General features: G+C 36.9%; 1 protein-coding gene across 1 annotated transcript in view; it reads right to left on the bottom strand.

The window, feature by feature from the left end:
* Positions 1–16,808, bottom strand: part of Ahr (aryl hydrocarbon receptor) — a gene marked incomplete at its 3' end in the record, with an annotated part of 40,963 nt that extends 24,155 nt beyond the window's left edge. Inside the window, 2 exon segments of the mRNA NM_001173054.1 lie at positions 6,310–6,497; positions 16,734–16,808. Coding sequence (NP_001166525.1) covers positions 6,310–6,497; positions 16,734–16,798 — 253 coding nt within the window. The 5' untranslated portion in view covers positions 16,799–16,808.
* Between the last annotated feature and the right edge of the window lie 395 nt (positions 16,809–17,203).

Genomic DNA, 17,203 nt, shown 5'->3' with positions numbered 1-17,203 from the left:
ACCTAAAAGGAGTTTCTTCTACATACTGTGGAGTACAAGATACATACTTCAATACACTGGGGGTTTTTTGTAAATGAAGTGTTCTCTTTTTGAGGGAAGAAGGAAGGAAGGAACTGAAATTAAAATCAAATGCTAAATCCTGGAAAACAAAGCTTAGTTCTATAGAATTCAATAGATTCTAATAATACTGACAGATCTTTTTTTCCCTACAAATCTCTAAACATCAACGTAGGGTATATTCAGTTTATAATGAATACTACTTTCTAATACTACTTTCTATATTTGTGATTGTAGATTAAAGAACTAGTAGATACTTTAAAGCAAATTATCATCATGTTGAAAAAGTCCTTAGAAGTTAACCCTATTCTCATTCTCAAATGGAAAGTAACTTTTAGGCTGCCACTTAGCCTTCTTCCAGGTACACACAGAATATCCAATCCTCTGTAACTATGTGTTAGATCTCTGCACTAATGTGACCAATCAAAGCAATTAACAGCTCTTCAATGGGAGCCTGAGTTGCATTTTCTTCTCACATACCAGAACAGAATCCAAACCACACTTTGAATAGCAGAATGTAATCAATCACTTGGAACAGCAATTCTTAAACTTACAAGGCATCAAAAGCATCTAACGCTTATTAATTCTAATGCTGTATCCTCATTTCTTCAATTTCTGATTCAGAAGCTCCACAGTCTGCTTTGCTAACAATTCCTGTTGACACTGAAGACCAGGTGCCACCCTGAGAATCAGTGACTTAGAACATTCAGACCTAGGAAATAATTTTGCACTGTTCTGGATCTAGTTATCCTATATTTTAAAAAATTATTATTTCCATGCTTCAAGAACATACTTAGTAGTGTGAATATCTTTAGGAAGCAACTCTAAATATCAATTTTACAAAAACAGTAACTGACGCATGTAATTTAAGGCTGAAACCCGGGTGTAACAAAAAAGCATGCTCTGTTCTGTTCATACCCTTACCAAAGCAAGTTATGTATCTGTTCACTGAGCAAAGTATCTAGATTTGAGTATAATAAAAGAAAATATGGGATGTATATTACCATGTATTCTATCAAAAGATGAGGAAAAAGGGTTTATTAGCAAATTTCCATTTCTAAATCAAAATACAAAATTAACTCAACAAAGGGATTCTCAGATGACACTGAGTCCCTAAAGGCAGCCAGGTATATTCAACCACAACTGTGAAGCTCTGCACGGGATACAGCTCTGCGGCACAGCACCTGCATGGCAAGCGTGCGGCACTGAGTTTGGTTCCCGGAACCAAGACAACAACAACATATATCTCCATAAAAAGAAGTGAAATATTAAGATTATAAAGGTATTAATTACTATCTGTTTGACAAGAATTTTAATTGTAAGATTTCAAAGATACCTTATTGTGGGGATTATACTATTAACGTAAAATGGCAAGCAAGCATTATTACTGTCTACGTTGAAAAAACAGTAGGAATAGTGATGCTGAAGGTCTCATGGAAAGCCACAAAAAAGTTAGTTATCTTAACTGGCATCTGCATCTCTTGCCTGGCTGTCTTCTCATCACAAGACACAATCTCCCTTTTTATCATGGAGAAACAAACTACACACAACCAAGAATCCAGCTGCCAAGAAAACAGTGCATGAAACTGACAATAAAACGTATCCTCACATCATGTGAGAAAATTTCAGGCAAGGAAAAAGAAAAAGGAAAACATTTTGGATGGATAACTGAGGTTCATTAGGTGGACCAATCCGTCTCTCCCTGAACCACCCTCTGCTGACACCAGAATGGCTGCGGCTTCCACAGACAACCCAGGGCCAGAAACGATCTGTCTTAGGATGATTAATTTTCCAGTGGGACTTCAATCTCATTTCAGCTTATGTTTTCATACACAATTTTCTACTCTACCCTCTAAGAAGCTGCCCCACCAAATTAAGGCATCTTTAGTGAACTCAGTATCACTGTAGCATAGTTTCTTATTCCACATTTCCCGTGCCCATTTCATTCCTTCATTAAAACATCTTATACTTGACATTTTCTCTGTTACTCATGTGCTTCAGTTACACCATTTTATTCACTTTCATGTGTTAAAATATTAGTCCACTAGTATTACAATAACTCCAAAATTTAATTTCCATCTCTGACAAATAAATGAGTCTGAGCTACTTACTAAAATGTATTGATTAAAAAATCAAAAGGACCTACAGGCGAGATTAAAAAATATAACAAATATTGTGAAAAAATGATTACTGGTAATATATGTTTATAGGCTTTAAAGTGATTAATTTAAGATATATATATATATATATATATATATATATAGTTTTAAAAACACTATAATATAAAGCCTGGTCACAGGTTTCTATTAACCTGGTCACAACACCTCAAAAAAATTTATCTATAGATATTTAAGTGTCTGTATTTAAATTAAATTTAAAAAACTGTTGAAAGCTGGCTAACTTTAATATCATCCCACTGGTGGTCTTTCCTAAAAATTTTTCATGAAAAGCTACACGCTTAAATTTAGGACTAGCCAGACCTGTTTATGGCCAATTTAGAATTCTAGATTCATCTAACATTAATGACCAAAAACCTATTATGGTTAAGGTATATAGCACTGAGACAGTACCTTCCTAGCGTGCTTGAGGTCCTAGATTCAATCTCCAGCATTTGGAGGGAGTATTATTCACTAAATTTAAAAGATGAGACAAGATATACAATACACAATGAGCAATTTTAAGTTCTGTTTGAATCTCAGATATGTCGATATATATTTTTAAGTACCCGTTAAAGCAAACGGATAAAAGTTTCCTGTATAAAATTATATCACAAAGTATTCTAGTTATTCATGTAATCTAATAAATTATGTATTGAAAATTAGAATAGTTACAGGAAACAAATGTTTGATCCAAGAGGTCAGAATGTTCACTATAAAAGCCAGGATTCTAAATATTCACTTAATAGGAATGATCTGTTATTCTTTTTATTCATTCATGTTTAAATTACTTGAATTAAATTAAATCTAAAAGAATTACTAGATTAATACAGTTTTAGCTACAGAAGTTATCAATCTTACAAACAGACATTCAAGTTTTAGAATGGAATTTGGGAGAAAATATATAGCTAAATAATGAAGTAAGAGGGATAATGCTATGAATATATGATGGCTTCAAATGTACTGAACTGTTACGCAAATAAATCTACTTTAGACATTTCTAGAATTAAGAAACAATATTTGCTGGGATACTAAGGTTTCTATACATTACTTGGCAAATGACTATACTGTTGTATAATTTAAAAATTACAAGAAAGTTTATGAAATTATAAAATTCCCTGGATGAAAAGTTGGATAAATACATTAGACTTTATATGACATCGATCTTTAAGAGCACTTTAGTACTGTATTCATTTTTACTGCTTGTTCATACTTTTTAATGGCATATGTGTGTGTGTGTGTGTATATATATATATATATATATATATATATATATGTAATATTTCCAAGAAAAATGTTTTGCTTTCAAGGGTTACCACAACAAGACTGAAATGTACACAAATGCTCAAGCAGAGGATGAATAACCACAGCATCTGACTCTTTAAAACCAAATAAACTAGGAAACAAAGCACCTTCAAAAGACGACTTAGGAAAGAACAATTATAATTTTTAATTTAAAATAAAAGTTATTAAAGATGCATGACAAACAACGAGGTTAAAAAGTGTTAGATTATCACATCTAATAATTATATTGCTTTCCCACAGTATTTTAGAGTTCATGAATTTCAAATATTCTAATGTAAATAATTTTGAGGTTTGTAAAATGGGAAAATTTTAAGCACATTCTGTGAATCAAGGACTCAGATGTTTCTCTACCTCTGAATTTCTGAAATTAATAATCTAGATTTAGAAATTTAGTTTTGTATAGGTTAATAACAATCTACACAAAAATCACCTTTGTATTTGTCTATTTCTAAGTCTTTTTTTCCCACAAAATTATACATCTCAATTATGAAGCTGTCACAAACAGCCTGTAACTCAAAACAAAATGGAGGATACTAAGCATTCCTTGTGACTATAATGCTCCATTTTTAATGGTGCAATACAATAAATATTTTATGGAATTAATGAATGCTACATGATCTCTTACCCACTACTGTGGCAGAAATATTTTTCTACCTTTTTCTCTTCATGAGATATTTATGTCTTTTAAAGAGAAAGACAGTCATTCGCAATTCTCATTTCCCCCCAAGTTTCATTTTTGGACTGCTATTAAAAAATACAACATTTACATGCACATGAACATTTCAAAAAGTAATAAAGAAATGTAACTAAAAGTATTAATATATGTTGAAATTATTACTAATAAAATAATACCAGCCTGATTAAATTGGTCAATAAGTTCAGTGTTTACTGTTTGACAACTGTTAAAAGACAACAACATCAACCAATTTCAAAGATTAGGTTGTAATTGCCCAAATCCTAGTCCCTATAAATAAACTACCGGGGTTCACAGTCATTGAATGATTTAAATTTTGTAACATACCTTCCATCTCAGGAGAGTGTGATAACTGACCGCAGTACTCAGATCCTATCACACTAGTTCTAACTTTACCACACCCGAAAAGTGCCTGAAGTCCTGCTGAAGTACTTAAAATTTATGTTTTAGAATGTTTCAGTTAATTAGAAACAGATAAATATTAATGTTGTTCTTAAAATGTAGACATTGCTTTTTAGATAGTAATAGCAACATACTCATGTCTCCAAAGTTTAAGAAGATCCATCCAAGTTGGATTATTTAAACTTGCAATAAATAGATGTATTTTCTTGGAAAAATATCTATTGTTTTAGTAAAACTTGAGTTTCCTTTCTGAAAAGATTGTATGATTATTCGTTTATATTATTCTTTCCGCAGGAATTTACACACCCCCTGTTTGCATCCTGTTATTCATGGTGAGCTTCCCTTTACTTCGCTCTACAGCTTCCCTAGCAGTGGGACAGGGAGTCGAAGTGTCAGGAAAACCCTAAACACTGCAGCAAGTTCCAAGTCTCCCACTTCGCATACAGCATCTTTCAGTTCCCAAGGGTTACCCCCAACTTTTCTTCTCTGTGTGCTCTGAATACTGTGCTGTCATTCCAGACCTGTGATACTCTAGATGAGATGCTGGCATCTTTTTTAGTTTTAACTAATTTGTACCCCTTCACCTTCCCTCTAACTCTATATTCCTTCCTCTATAGTATAACCCGGGTAGTGCACAGGACATATGCATGGCACTAAAACCTAAGTAAACACATTTATCATCTTTCTAAAGTTTTGTTATGTTTGGGTTTTTTCTTTCAAAGGTGAAGCAAATAATTTTTTAAAACTAGTTAAAAGCACAACCAACCATGAAGACTCTAACACACCTGTTTAAATTCTAATTTCTGTATTTTTACAAAAAGCCTACTGAGTGAGCACGTAAGAGGCATGCCCTAGAATGTGCATTGAAACATGTTTTCCAGGTAGTCTCACACCCACCTGCAATCAGTCTGGAACAACTCGGAACCAGTAATGTAAAGATTTTAAAGTTAAAAATAACATAAACGATAAATGAGTAAGATCCTATTGTTGATAATAAGATCCTACTGTCAAATACCCTGGGCCACAATAAAAAGTAAACTAACATTAATGAAGTGCTAAGAGCTGGGGATTTAGCTCAGTAGTACTGTACCTGGCTGGCAAGCATGAGGTCCTGAGTTCAATTCCCAGTACAGGGGTTAAAAAAAAAAAAAAAAGAAAAGAAAAGCTCGTGTGATAATGAGGAGCTGAGAAAACACTTTTTAACAAGAATTCTATGATAACCTTTGTTACGCTGTTACATTCTTCAGAAGGTAGAGCTGGAATCTCCCTTATCTGAGGCACTGAATAACAGACTTCAAGTTAGATATGTATGTACACGCGTATTGTATAATATACCCATTATTATATAATATACCCATATTCATGTGTGCATGTCTGTATGTACATGTGTGCTCACACACATTATCTAGAAGGTAGAAATGGGAACTAGAAATGAGCATACGTAGCTGAAGCATAATTTCTAAATAGGTGATTATCAAAGAACGATACATAACTGTAAACTCTTTGATGACTAGAACCAGAAAATTATTTTAGCAGTAATCAAATTAGATTTTGCTTCCTAAATTTTTCTATATAGCAACAAATAAATTTTTTCTCACCTGTGGCTGATTTTTATAGTTCTACAACACAGAAACAACCATCTTTAATGTAAGTATTTTGTAAGTTATTGTAGAAAAATCAAACCCAATGTCATACCGTCAAAGAAGCTTTTGGCTCTCAGGTAACTGACACTGAGCCTAAGAACTGAAAGTTTGTCCAGCTTGTTAATAACATCTTGTGGAAAAGGCAGCAGACTGGCCAAACGGTCCAACTCAGTATTAAGTCGATCTCTATGTCGCTTGGAAGGATTTGACTTGATTCCTTCAGCTGGGATTGGCTTTACTCTGAAAAACAAACAAAAGATCATAAAAATTCTTTAAAAACATAAAGCAAAGATATCTACTGTACTATAACATCTCCCTAAATATTTTTGGAATATAACAAACTTTAAAAACTTACTTTAAGTTTGCGTAAGTCTTGCATAAATCTTCCTTTCGTATCTTAACTAAGTAAAACAAGAGGAGGGGTAAAATTTTTCCTAATGTTTTATTTAAAAAATTTATGAACTTATCATAGAAAAATCCTAAATATATGTTGGGAAATCGCTTACTTATATTTCATGCACATAGAGTAATTTGCAATTAACAAGTCTACTAGAATTTTTTCTCCCTCAAAAATAGCCATTACGAGATGAAGGAAAATAAATCTGCATCAAAGTATGTGAAAAGTAGGCCACCTCTGCTGTCTTCCACGAGAAGCATCTCAACATTTTTGTTGCAAATAAATAGAAACACCATCAATAAAGCTTATCTTCATTATTTCTAGTTTCCACTTTCATCTCACTAGCAAAGACTTCTTAGAGGCCTCTCATCACCTTATAAAGGTCCCCCTCGTTATCTGATATGGTCCTCAAACATTGAAACAAGTGCAGATTCAATTTTGTTGATATTTGTTAAATAACAGATATCAGAGGTTAACTCCAATTAATGGTAACTTTTGCTTTCTTGACTGGGTGCATTCTACTTAATTCCTAGCTTTCATTGTTTGTGTCAGAATGTTGAATAAGAAAGTCTGATAAAACCCCGTAACATTCACCTGAGAGAAGAGACTTATGGAAGGGAGACAACATGAATTCAGAAATGAGAAATTGGAAAACTTCATACAAGGGCCTTCACCGAGATTTAACTGCAGAAATCAATCACTTACAGCGAACTCACAAATCATCACAAGCCCTTGTCAAGACACAGAGAAAAACAAAAAAAAAAGTTTTAAGAATATGACTCTACACCTTTCCAGTGTATTCTTACCACAAAGACTTTTCTGATAAGCCCCATGGAATTTTGTAATACAAAGTAGAAATTAGCTTAGGTAAAAATGCTAGTAATTTGCTCTGCTTCTAGTTAATTTATATTTTCAATGACATCTGTAGAGAAAAAATAGTTCGTGTAAGAAAATAAAGTATATATGGAATTTTATTGTGCTTTTTACAGTGTCCCTAAGCAAGTGATTTCTTCAGGATTTAACTATTTCTGGAATTTTTTCTTACAGTTCATACTTTTTCTATTTAAAAAGGGTAACAAGCTGGTAAAGTGGTACATAGGTAAGTCAGTACTTTCTCCATACTATTTGTGTAATTGCATATTAAACAAAAAATTGTTAACTGTTTCCCTACCTACCTCTTCCTGCATTTATAATCAAGTTTAAGTCACACCTAATTGCTATCTTTCTGTGTAACTCTTTACTTGTTAATCACTAAGTTGCTACAAAATACTTATTTATACCTATCATATCCTACACAGCCCAGGAAAACACCCTGCTAGCACACCCAATCAGCACTGTGGGTGCTGAGCAGAAGTAACTGCATGACAGGTGACTTTACAGAAAAAGGAACATCTGAGAGGGATCTCAGAAGATAGGATTTTGTGGGGAAGCAAACTAGGGTGGACTGAACTATGAGAGGCCCCCTCACTGCACAGTGATGCCCAGGCTGAAAGAGAGAGGAGGGGCAAGAAGTTTGTCTTTCAACAAACACTCCGCACCTGTGACGATCTGCCAGGTGCAGAATACTTAGTAAGCAAAACATACAAAAGCTTCTGTTCTCATGGCGCTTCCCTCCCAGTGGGAGGATAGATGATAAACTTCGTTTTTCCAGCTGGTGAGTGTTCAGAAAAAGAAAGCAAGGAGCTAAGGAATGATGGGGATTCTGGGTCTAACAGCCAGGAAAAGTGTCTGGTGTGACGTTTCAGCACAGACAGGTACACAATGAACGGGTGTCACGTGGGGATAATCAACAGTTCAAAATGGAAGGAACTCTGACTTTCTCAAAGTCACAGTAGAAAACTGGACATTGGTATCTGGGAGTCATCCTAAGCTGTGAGGTGTGCTGGATGCTTCCCATGTTTCACCAAGTTGACTGGTTATGGGACACAGAGAAGGACTTGCTAAGGTTAAGCTTCTATCACCAGGAATTTCCTTCTGAAACATAAACCTATAGCATAACTTTAATCAAACCTTTCAGTAGCTTTGAAGTGTCCACATCTCCCAGTTTAATACCCAAAACTCTTCATGGTTTTTCTGGCCTCCACTCAACCCTCTGGCTTCGTTTCTTCTAGCTAAAAAACCTTCTTCTCCATTATACCTTAGCTAAGGAATTTCTATAGTCGTCAACATGTACGCCCTTCTTCTAGTCTCTGCTCACAACTTTCATGGTCCTGTCCTACCTCCCAACGGATTAGCTATTCTGGTCCACAAGTCTTCTGTATGTTATACACAAACGCCTTGTACAATCAGCCCACATTCCCACAGCCCAATCATTCCCACCTAAGGAATTTTTTGCACAAATAACTACACATAAAGTGGAACTAGGTATGTACAACCTAGTCTTGCACACTCTTCGTAGCTGTCCAATAAAATGATGATGAAACACTGGGGAGAAGATGGTAATAGAAACACTGAAGTAAGACACAGTGACACAACACGAGAAGTAACAGCACTTCCAGGTACTTCTCTCTAGGTGCTGCTGCCTCCCGGCTGTGCTGCTCTGTCCTACTCAGCCCTACGTGATATTCTCACATCTCTGTGATAGTCAGCCCTGCGTGATACTTTCAGGCTGTCTTCACACAATGCAGAACTGTCTATACTTCTTTAACAGATCACCATGCATCTTATTTAATATTTAGCATAATATTTTTAAAAGTATTAAGTACTCTAATCGCATACGCTTGCCTGTCACTCTTATTACAGTAAGTATAGGCATCTGCTATTCTCAGTGCCCAGCAGAGTGCTTGATACAGCTAGACTCTCAAATGTTTGCCAGCCACAAGTGTTGAAAGAAGAAATAAACAATTAGAGCCTGACTAAAGGCAGTAGTGGTAAGGACAGCAATGAAAGAGTGGCTTGAGGAAAGATTTAAACGTGACTCAGATGTTTGCTGAACTAAGTGGCCTTGGTACTGGAAGTAGAGAAAATGCTGAGTGGGGAAAGGCTGCAAATGATTTTGAGGTCTCTACCTTAGAAAAATAACTACATTTCCTAATGAGGCACATCAAACAACAGCAAAGTGGCTTGAATGACCCAAACCTAGGTACAGATCTGAGGTGCAGGCAGATGAGTAAAGAGGAGTAATGAAGACACACAAGAACAGAACCAAGGTAGATTATTCAGCGGTCACGGAAAAAGTCAAATGTACTTTCTTCAGGAAATTAAGAAATTATAAGGAATTATGAGCCAGGCCAAGGCTGAGAACCTCTTGACAGCATTTCACCTCCGTGTGTTCCAGTAGCACTAAAGCTTTGACAGTTTCAGACTGTGAAATCTAGAATAATGTATTTGGTCCACTTTGTCACTGGTTTTATGGAATTATTTTGGGAAAACTTTTCATACATACCTGTACATATGAAAGAGGCACAGATAACCACATAAAAAGAATAACTTTATACCAACTGCACTTATATTATGCCAGCATTTTTACTTTTATATTACCTTTGTGACAAAATACACTGAAAACCATTATGTAAATAAAAGGCTACATTTTAGTTATAAATTAACATCCCCATAAGATTGGATTTGGCAGCTCTGGAGTTCAGAAATCTCCCAAAATAGACTGTAAGATGTTAATGAGGCAAAGAAACAACTCACTCTTTTTTTAAACCTTAACCTCAAAAATCTTGTCCCAACCCGTAAGTCAGAACTGTTGTGAAATCAAGGCCCTAGCTGCCTGCAAGCCACATTTCTGTTCTTGAAGCGCTGTACATTGTAACGACTGATGGTAACAGGCCCAAGGACATGTCCAACGCCAGTCTGATGCTACTGTTAAAGCCTTCTTATGCTCCAATCTAAAATGTCTATCAGGCTCATCATCTGTGCCCCCTTTCTGAAGCAAAATGAAAAAAATATAACAATCCAGTTTAATCACAGGTGAATGTAACTGTAAGTGCATTACACAGTAATTATTATAAAAAGTGACACATGAAAATAGTTTCAGTAATCCTATGAAACTAAAATGACATTTCCGAACAAGTGATCACTTCTCCAGAGTACCGAGCTTGCTCTAACAGCATTTCCTCTGCCAATTTAACCCAACCCCACTGCTTCAGTCCATCTACCAATCACTCGCTTATCTTTATTTGTAGTTGCTGTACCTGAATGTCCTCATTCATGGTTTTTAGAACGTGGATCCTCCTTAACATCTACTGCACTACTACTCTCCATCTACCAGGCAGAAAGTATGAAGCATAATAGTACTTACAGAAGCTAATAAGCTGCCCCCAACAAACTCCACTTCCTGCCCTCAGCTTTAGTGCATACTTATTTCTGAATGAGAAGATTTAATATATGCAATCATAAACTAGGTGTTCACTACAGAACTGATGTATTTAGTACAAGTAAAGTCAAATTTTAACATCAGACTGAACACATGAATACTTTAATATTCTTAGATAAAGCAAAAAAAAAACTATAAAAATTTCTGAAAATTTTGGCTAGAAGTCACTTTGAATGAGTAAAACTTCTCCAGCCACTCTCTTTTGGCTAATCTCCAATTGTGTTGGATTCTTTCCTCGCTGCTTGTTAAATTTGAGGAATAATAAGGTATATACAGCATAATTTCCAACATAATATATTAATAGTAAAAACCAGGAAAATAAAATATGCTTTAGAAATCACTATTTTTTCCACAATCCTGAAAAAGTTATCATGAATGTTCTTCCTTTCCTATCCTACACATATACATACACACTTTTAAGAGTTATCCCTGAATCCCATCTAAGTAAACCCACTATATCAGAAGCATTAAAACACATTTGGAAAAATGTGAAGTGGTCAATTGTTAAGCTAGTTTCAAACATCTGCGATGTGCACAGCATGCAAAAGGCCCAATAGTTACAAAGACAAATGCTAGTCCTCATCTGTGGTGCTTACTTTTCCTAGTAGAAGCAAATATACTCTATAAACAGTAAATCAAGCATAATGTATTGCTCAACAGCATAGGTGTTATAAAGGTGATGCTCAAGAGAGTTTATAGAGATGTGGGGATGTAAATCAGGTCTCAGGAGAAGGTCCAGTTTCAGGAGAAGATCCTACAGAGAGCTGTAGAGTGACCCTGCTCTTCCAGAAAATCATGCTGAAATAATGAAAACAAAAAGAAACATAAACTCTCTTTCCAATCAACCAAAGAAACAGCGAAACCCAAATGTAAGTAAATGTGAAGCTTGAAAATAGGCAGAAAAGAAACAGAGGTCAATGGTACCAGAACCAGAAGGAAAATGGAAACATAGCATAGCACTTTGTTTGGCAGTAAATAATATTTATATCGTCAAAAATCATGAAATATCAAAAATGTATTTATTTTTTTTTTCTTTTTTGGTACCAGGCATTGAGCTCATGACCTCATGCTTGTCAGGCAGGCACTTATGCCACTAAGCTAAATCCCAGCCCTAAAAGTGTATTTAATTTGAAATTGTGAAGATAAAGAAAAGTGAAAAAATATTAAGGAAAGATGAAAGACTGCTAAAATTCTCAAGTATCACAATAAGCCACCAAAAACCTAAATTTAAGAGGGTACTATAGGCCTATTAACTATTATTAAATATGCATATAATTATTTTATAGTAATTCATTTGAAATAATATTCAGTAAAAAAAACTAAAGGATAAAGTTAAAACCTGGCTACAAATATAAAGCAAAGTAAATCAATATACAAAGGACACTTCAAGTAGAAAATCTGTAAACCTACGTATTCCTACTATCACACACAACCACAATCCAAATTCAGTTGCATTCTTCACCCTTTTAACTTATAAAATTGTTAACATTTTAAAGCAGGAATGGGAGGATATAGGCATATCTACAAGTGCCAATGGCAATGCAATTAGTAAATTTCTTATATTGTAATTTGACACTATCAACAGTAAATCTGACTCAACCTTAAGTGTATATATCACTATCCCAAAATCCCAGTTACAGAAATTTTTCCTAAGGAAATAACTAATAATATACACACTTTACATATATCAAGGGCATTTTGCAAAATACCAAAAGGCTGGAAATAATGGAATTTTCCCTTAAAGAAAAGAGCAAAATCAACTATGGAATAAATCCCCATGCAGATATTACCACAGTATTTTAAAGCGGAAGGTAGGCAGCAAGTCAGTACGACAGAGGAAAAGACTTTTAGGGGAAAGACATGAATACAAGAGTAAGATGAACATGGGAAATAGTAATTTATTTTCGGCCATAAACGGCAAAGTCCAGGAAACCCTTAATACTGGTGTACCATAAGGTTCACTGAACCTGTTCACGTACAACCATGAAGTTGGTAAACACATAAACCTTGGAGCTAAAAGGCCGAGGATCTAATATTCAAATTCAGGAATTCATTTGCTGCCTCATCAATTTTGGATCTAAACCTCAGGTTGCTGCCTATAAAACAATATTGTTTTCTTAGAACTACTGAAAAAGTGAAAAAACGGGGGCATGTAGAGCACTGTGCTCCACGTTTATATCAGAATGTGGGCAATAGACAGAAGTTAAATCGAACCACTATGCAAAAAAATAATTTGAGAGAAATAGGCCAGTAGAGAAGCACTGTACTGTTGTTAAAGATGCCCGTGCTCTGTATTTCTAAGTAACTGTCTTAACAAATGCATGAACAAGCATGTAGCACTAACCAGAGAAATGTCCCGCTGAGAACATATTCATACATATACTGCCTCTTACTGTTTCACAGGAGAACTGATTGTTCTGGCTAACACAAGCTACAGGTATTTAAAATGCAACACATGCTTCAATCTTAATTACATCTTTAGCAGCTTTTACACTTTATAAAATCATTTTTCTGCAAGTTTTAGTTGTGGTAGTGGCAGTGCTGTAACAGACTGTCCTGCTTTATTTGTATGTCAAGAAACTTGACCAGATCTACAACCATAAGCAAACTATGTATCTTTTATTTTAGAGGGCTCTCAACTTACAGCAAACCGTTTCTTCTTTTTGTCACTTAATGTTACCTATAACTATACATTGTCACTTATTTCTTTTCATATTTCCAACGTGCAAGAACATCCATAGCCAAAATGTGTAAGCTCTCTGAACAAAACTATCTTAGAGGAAAATAGAGAAGTAACTATGTAACAGAAAAGATTGTACTATTTTATTTCAGGAACTATTCAGAAAATGGCATTTATTATCTACTTTAAATAAACCATTTAATGTGTATCATAGAGGTAATAAAATTTCCTGTGTATACTATATGAATGAAGTTTATTCTGTTCAAATAAAACACAATTTAGCAAGAAAATACTCAAGTTTCACTGTATGTTAATATTACTGGTGAGTCAATAAAGTACAAGCTTTCACACTGAAACTGAGGATCACCTGATGCTAGAAGTTTCTTCCAGTCCTGAAGACTCCTAACGGCTAGCCTGTCGCCACTAATGCTGGTATCATTTTTAGATGCAGATGTCATTTATACAATGTTCAGAACTAATGTTCTAGAAATACTGGAAATTGAAATATCATTGTAACTTCTTCTTTAACAAAACTTTAAACTTTAAAAATATACTCAAAGTTATCATCACTAGAGAAAAACACACTAATTCCACAGTGCAGTTTTAAACATTCTACATGAGATGAAATAATAAAATACACAGAGATGTTTTCATTTCCAAAAAGAATAAAACAAGAACAGGTTTTAAATAAAAATATCTGTTTTCTTTCTGAGTAGGTTTACCTAGCATGGAACTACATTCTAAGAATTAAAACATATTCTAGCTTTTTTTTTCAATTTCTTCTGGAAGGAAAAAAATAGGTCAGATGTAACATTGCTTAAAATCTTTTAATTTGCTAATTTTGATTACTTTAAGGAGAAATGAAACTTTTTTTAGTCCGCTAAATATTTTAGTGAGATTAAATTTAACAATTCTCAATGTAAGTACTTCCTCTTACAATTTGCAATGTGAGACTAGCCACTAGAGGGAGTTTACTTTGTTTCATAAACTCAATTGAAGACTGACTAGAAGAGCTTCAGGTGAAAATTATGTCACCAACTTCACTCTAAGAATTTACGGAATTGTATATATAAATAGCCACCTTATTTTTAACCAGTTCTACAACTATGCTACAAAACATTTTCTCTACACATAGAATAAAAATGGCTCTCACTTAATAGGGTCAAAGTTAAATAGACTGGGGTAACATTTTCAGCTCAAAGAAGATGTAGTTTTTCCCAGTGTTTGTTTTAGACCTCGTCAGCCACCTACTAGCAGTTTAATTTAAAAAATGCATATTAGACATATAATTAAATATAATGGCAGCATTCTTGCAGTGTGATTAACTTTGATTAACTGTGTGTTTCAGGTAAAAATGGCTCACGTAAACACTTTCACTTGTTAATGTAAATGCCAGCACTAGGCTTTTCTTGCATCAAGTTGGTGACATTTAAGGCATTCGTTTAATTAGAAGCAACTGCTGGTAGTCAATAAGGAGCTGATAAATGTCCTCAGTGATTGAAGTGCAGGGCAGTGAGGAACATACACTCTATTAAAGCCTAAGGGAGTACATTAAAATATAAAAGGAACCTCTTACACAAAACAAAAATGCAAAAAGAGCTTTCATAAAACATTAACCAGAAGGCAAAACTGTTACACTTTACAATTAAGACATTTAATTTTGTTTATAAAACAATGCACATCCCCTTTCAAGGGCATGTTGACTAAAACTCAACATCTGAAAAACCCACCAACGCTTCAAATTTTCAGACTTATGTACATAAACCCATGATACCCATATTATATATCGAAGTAGACAGCTGTATCAATAAATACATGGAACAGGCATTTGGGGTGCCTCCCGTTTTAATTATCAAAGGAAAAATTAAATTAGATACACCTTTTAATAGAAGAAACCATTCTACCAAAAAGAAAAAAAAATAGCATTGTAAACCTGCCTCAGAATTGACAGGAGAATACTGACTCAGCAATATTCCTGTCTGAAACACTACACCATAAAACTTCCAAATTTCGGCCAGTGTATTCGTATCTTCCGTTAGTGCTCATTTAAAAGTCTAAATCTGAAGAATAATGATAAGGGAAATTCTTAAAGGAAACAAATTTCCGAACAATGAAAAAACCAGTTTCAAATGCTGTACAAGTCTTAAACTGTTCTTTCTCTGGTTTCAGATAGTGACGGTTAAAGTTTAAGCAAAATGCCCACTTCTGAGTTCCTATAAATAACCATTTCTGTGTTCTTAAAGTTATTTATAAAAATCTGAAAAATACTGCTGAGGTAAAAAGAACTTAATGATCAAGAATAATCAATCAATACAGTCAACTCACAAGAGGAGATGTGTCGGCTTTTCCCCCTTGGGGAAAAAATATTCTAACGTACTTTCCAACTCACACAGACAGACGACCGAAGCAAATCCAAATTTGTAATCACTATTAGACTTGACCTAATTTTGAAGTGTGTGGGGGTGGGGTGGGGATTACAGGTAGATACTAAGAATGAAACCTCTCTCAATAAATGCAGTTCTAAATCTTTTATTTTACAGACTTTAAAACCACCCCCAAAAAGGAGAAGAAGAAAGCGTCCTCAAAAGGCGCGGGGGACACCAAGCCGCCACTGCGCTCCGCCTGTTCCCGTCCCGTCTGCGCCCCGAGGTGACAGCTCCCGGGCAGGGGCGCGCCGGGCGCTGCAAATCGACTGCGGAGGGCTGAAGTGCAAGAAACAGAGAGGCCGACGCGGCGAGGAGGGAGCCGGGACCTCGAGGGCTCGGCCCTGCCCGGGGACGGCAGCCTGGGCCCGGCGAGCTCCCGCCTCAGCGGAGCGCGAAGCCCGTCCCCTCACCTGACCCGGCCACACGGAGAGGAAAGGGATTTGCGCCAGGCTCAGAGTACTAATCTACCAGCACCACAGGGCAGGCGGGTCAGGGAAGTCCGCAGACGCGGACCCAAGAAGCGCAGAGTGAGCTGCCACGGCCGGGGGCCTCTGGCGGGGCACGCAGCCCCGCACGGGAAGCGCCCCGCGCGGCGAAGCCCGGTGCGGGGCGCGCAGGGGCGGGCAGGGGCGGGTGCGCGGCGGACACTCACGTTTTCTGCACCGGCTTCCGCCGCTTGCGGCTGGCGTAGGTGATGTTGGCGCCGCCGCTGTTCATGGTGCCGCCCCGCCGCGTCCCGCGTCCCCGCGCGCAGGTGAGAGCCGCCGGGCCGGCGCGGGGCGGAGCGCAGCGGCCGCGCGAGGAGGCGCAGGTGCGGGCCCCGCCGGGGCCGGGGGAGGAGCCCGCGCGTCCGCCTGCTCGGGTCCCGGCCGGGGTCGCGCAAGGTGGCGCCGCGCCCCGTGACCGTCAGCGCCACCGCGGCCGCGGCCCCTGGGGTGAGGGAGGCGCCGGGGCTGCGCGATCCCGGGGCCCGCGGAGCTCGGGCGCGGGTCGCCGGTCCTCGCTGCCACTGGCTTGTGTGCGGTCGCGGGGCGCCGTGTCCGAGCCGGCTCGTCCCGGGCACGCTGTCCCCGCCAGACGTCGAGCGGACTCTCCGGGCGGGCGCCGCCTCCTTCGCCGCGC

Source organism: Cavia porcellus, unplaced genomic scaffold (genome assembly GCF_034190915.1).
Source record: "Cavia porcellus strain 051 isolate PalLab524CR breed Dunkin Hartley unplaced genomic scaffold, mCavPor4.1 scaffold_2, whole genome shotgun sequence".
NCBI classification, from domain to species: domain Eukaryota; kingdom Metazoa; phylum Chordata; class Mammalia; order Rodentia; family Caviidae; genus Cavia; species Cavia porcellus.
The sequence above is the reverse complement of the archived record's forward strand: the minus strand, read 5'-3'. Positions and strand labels throughout refer to the sequence as shown.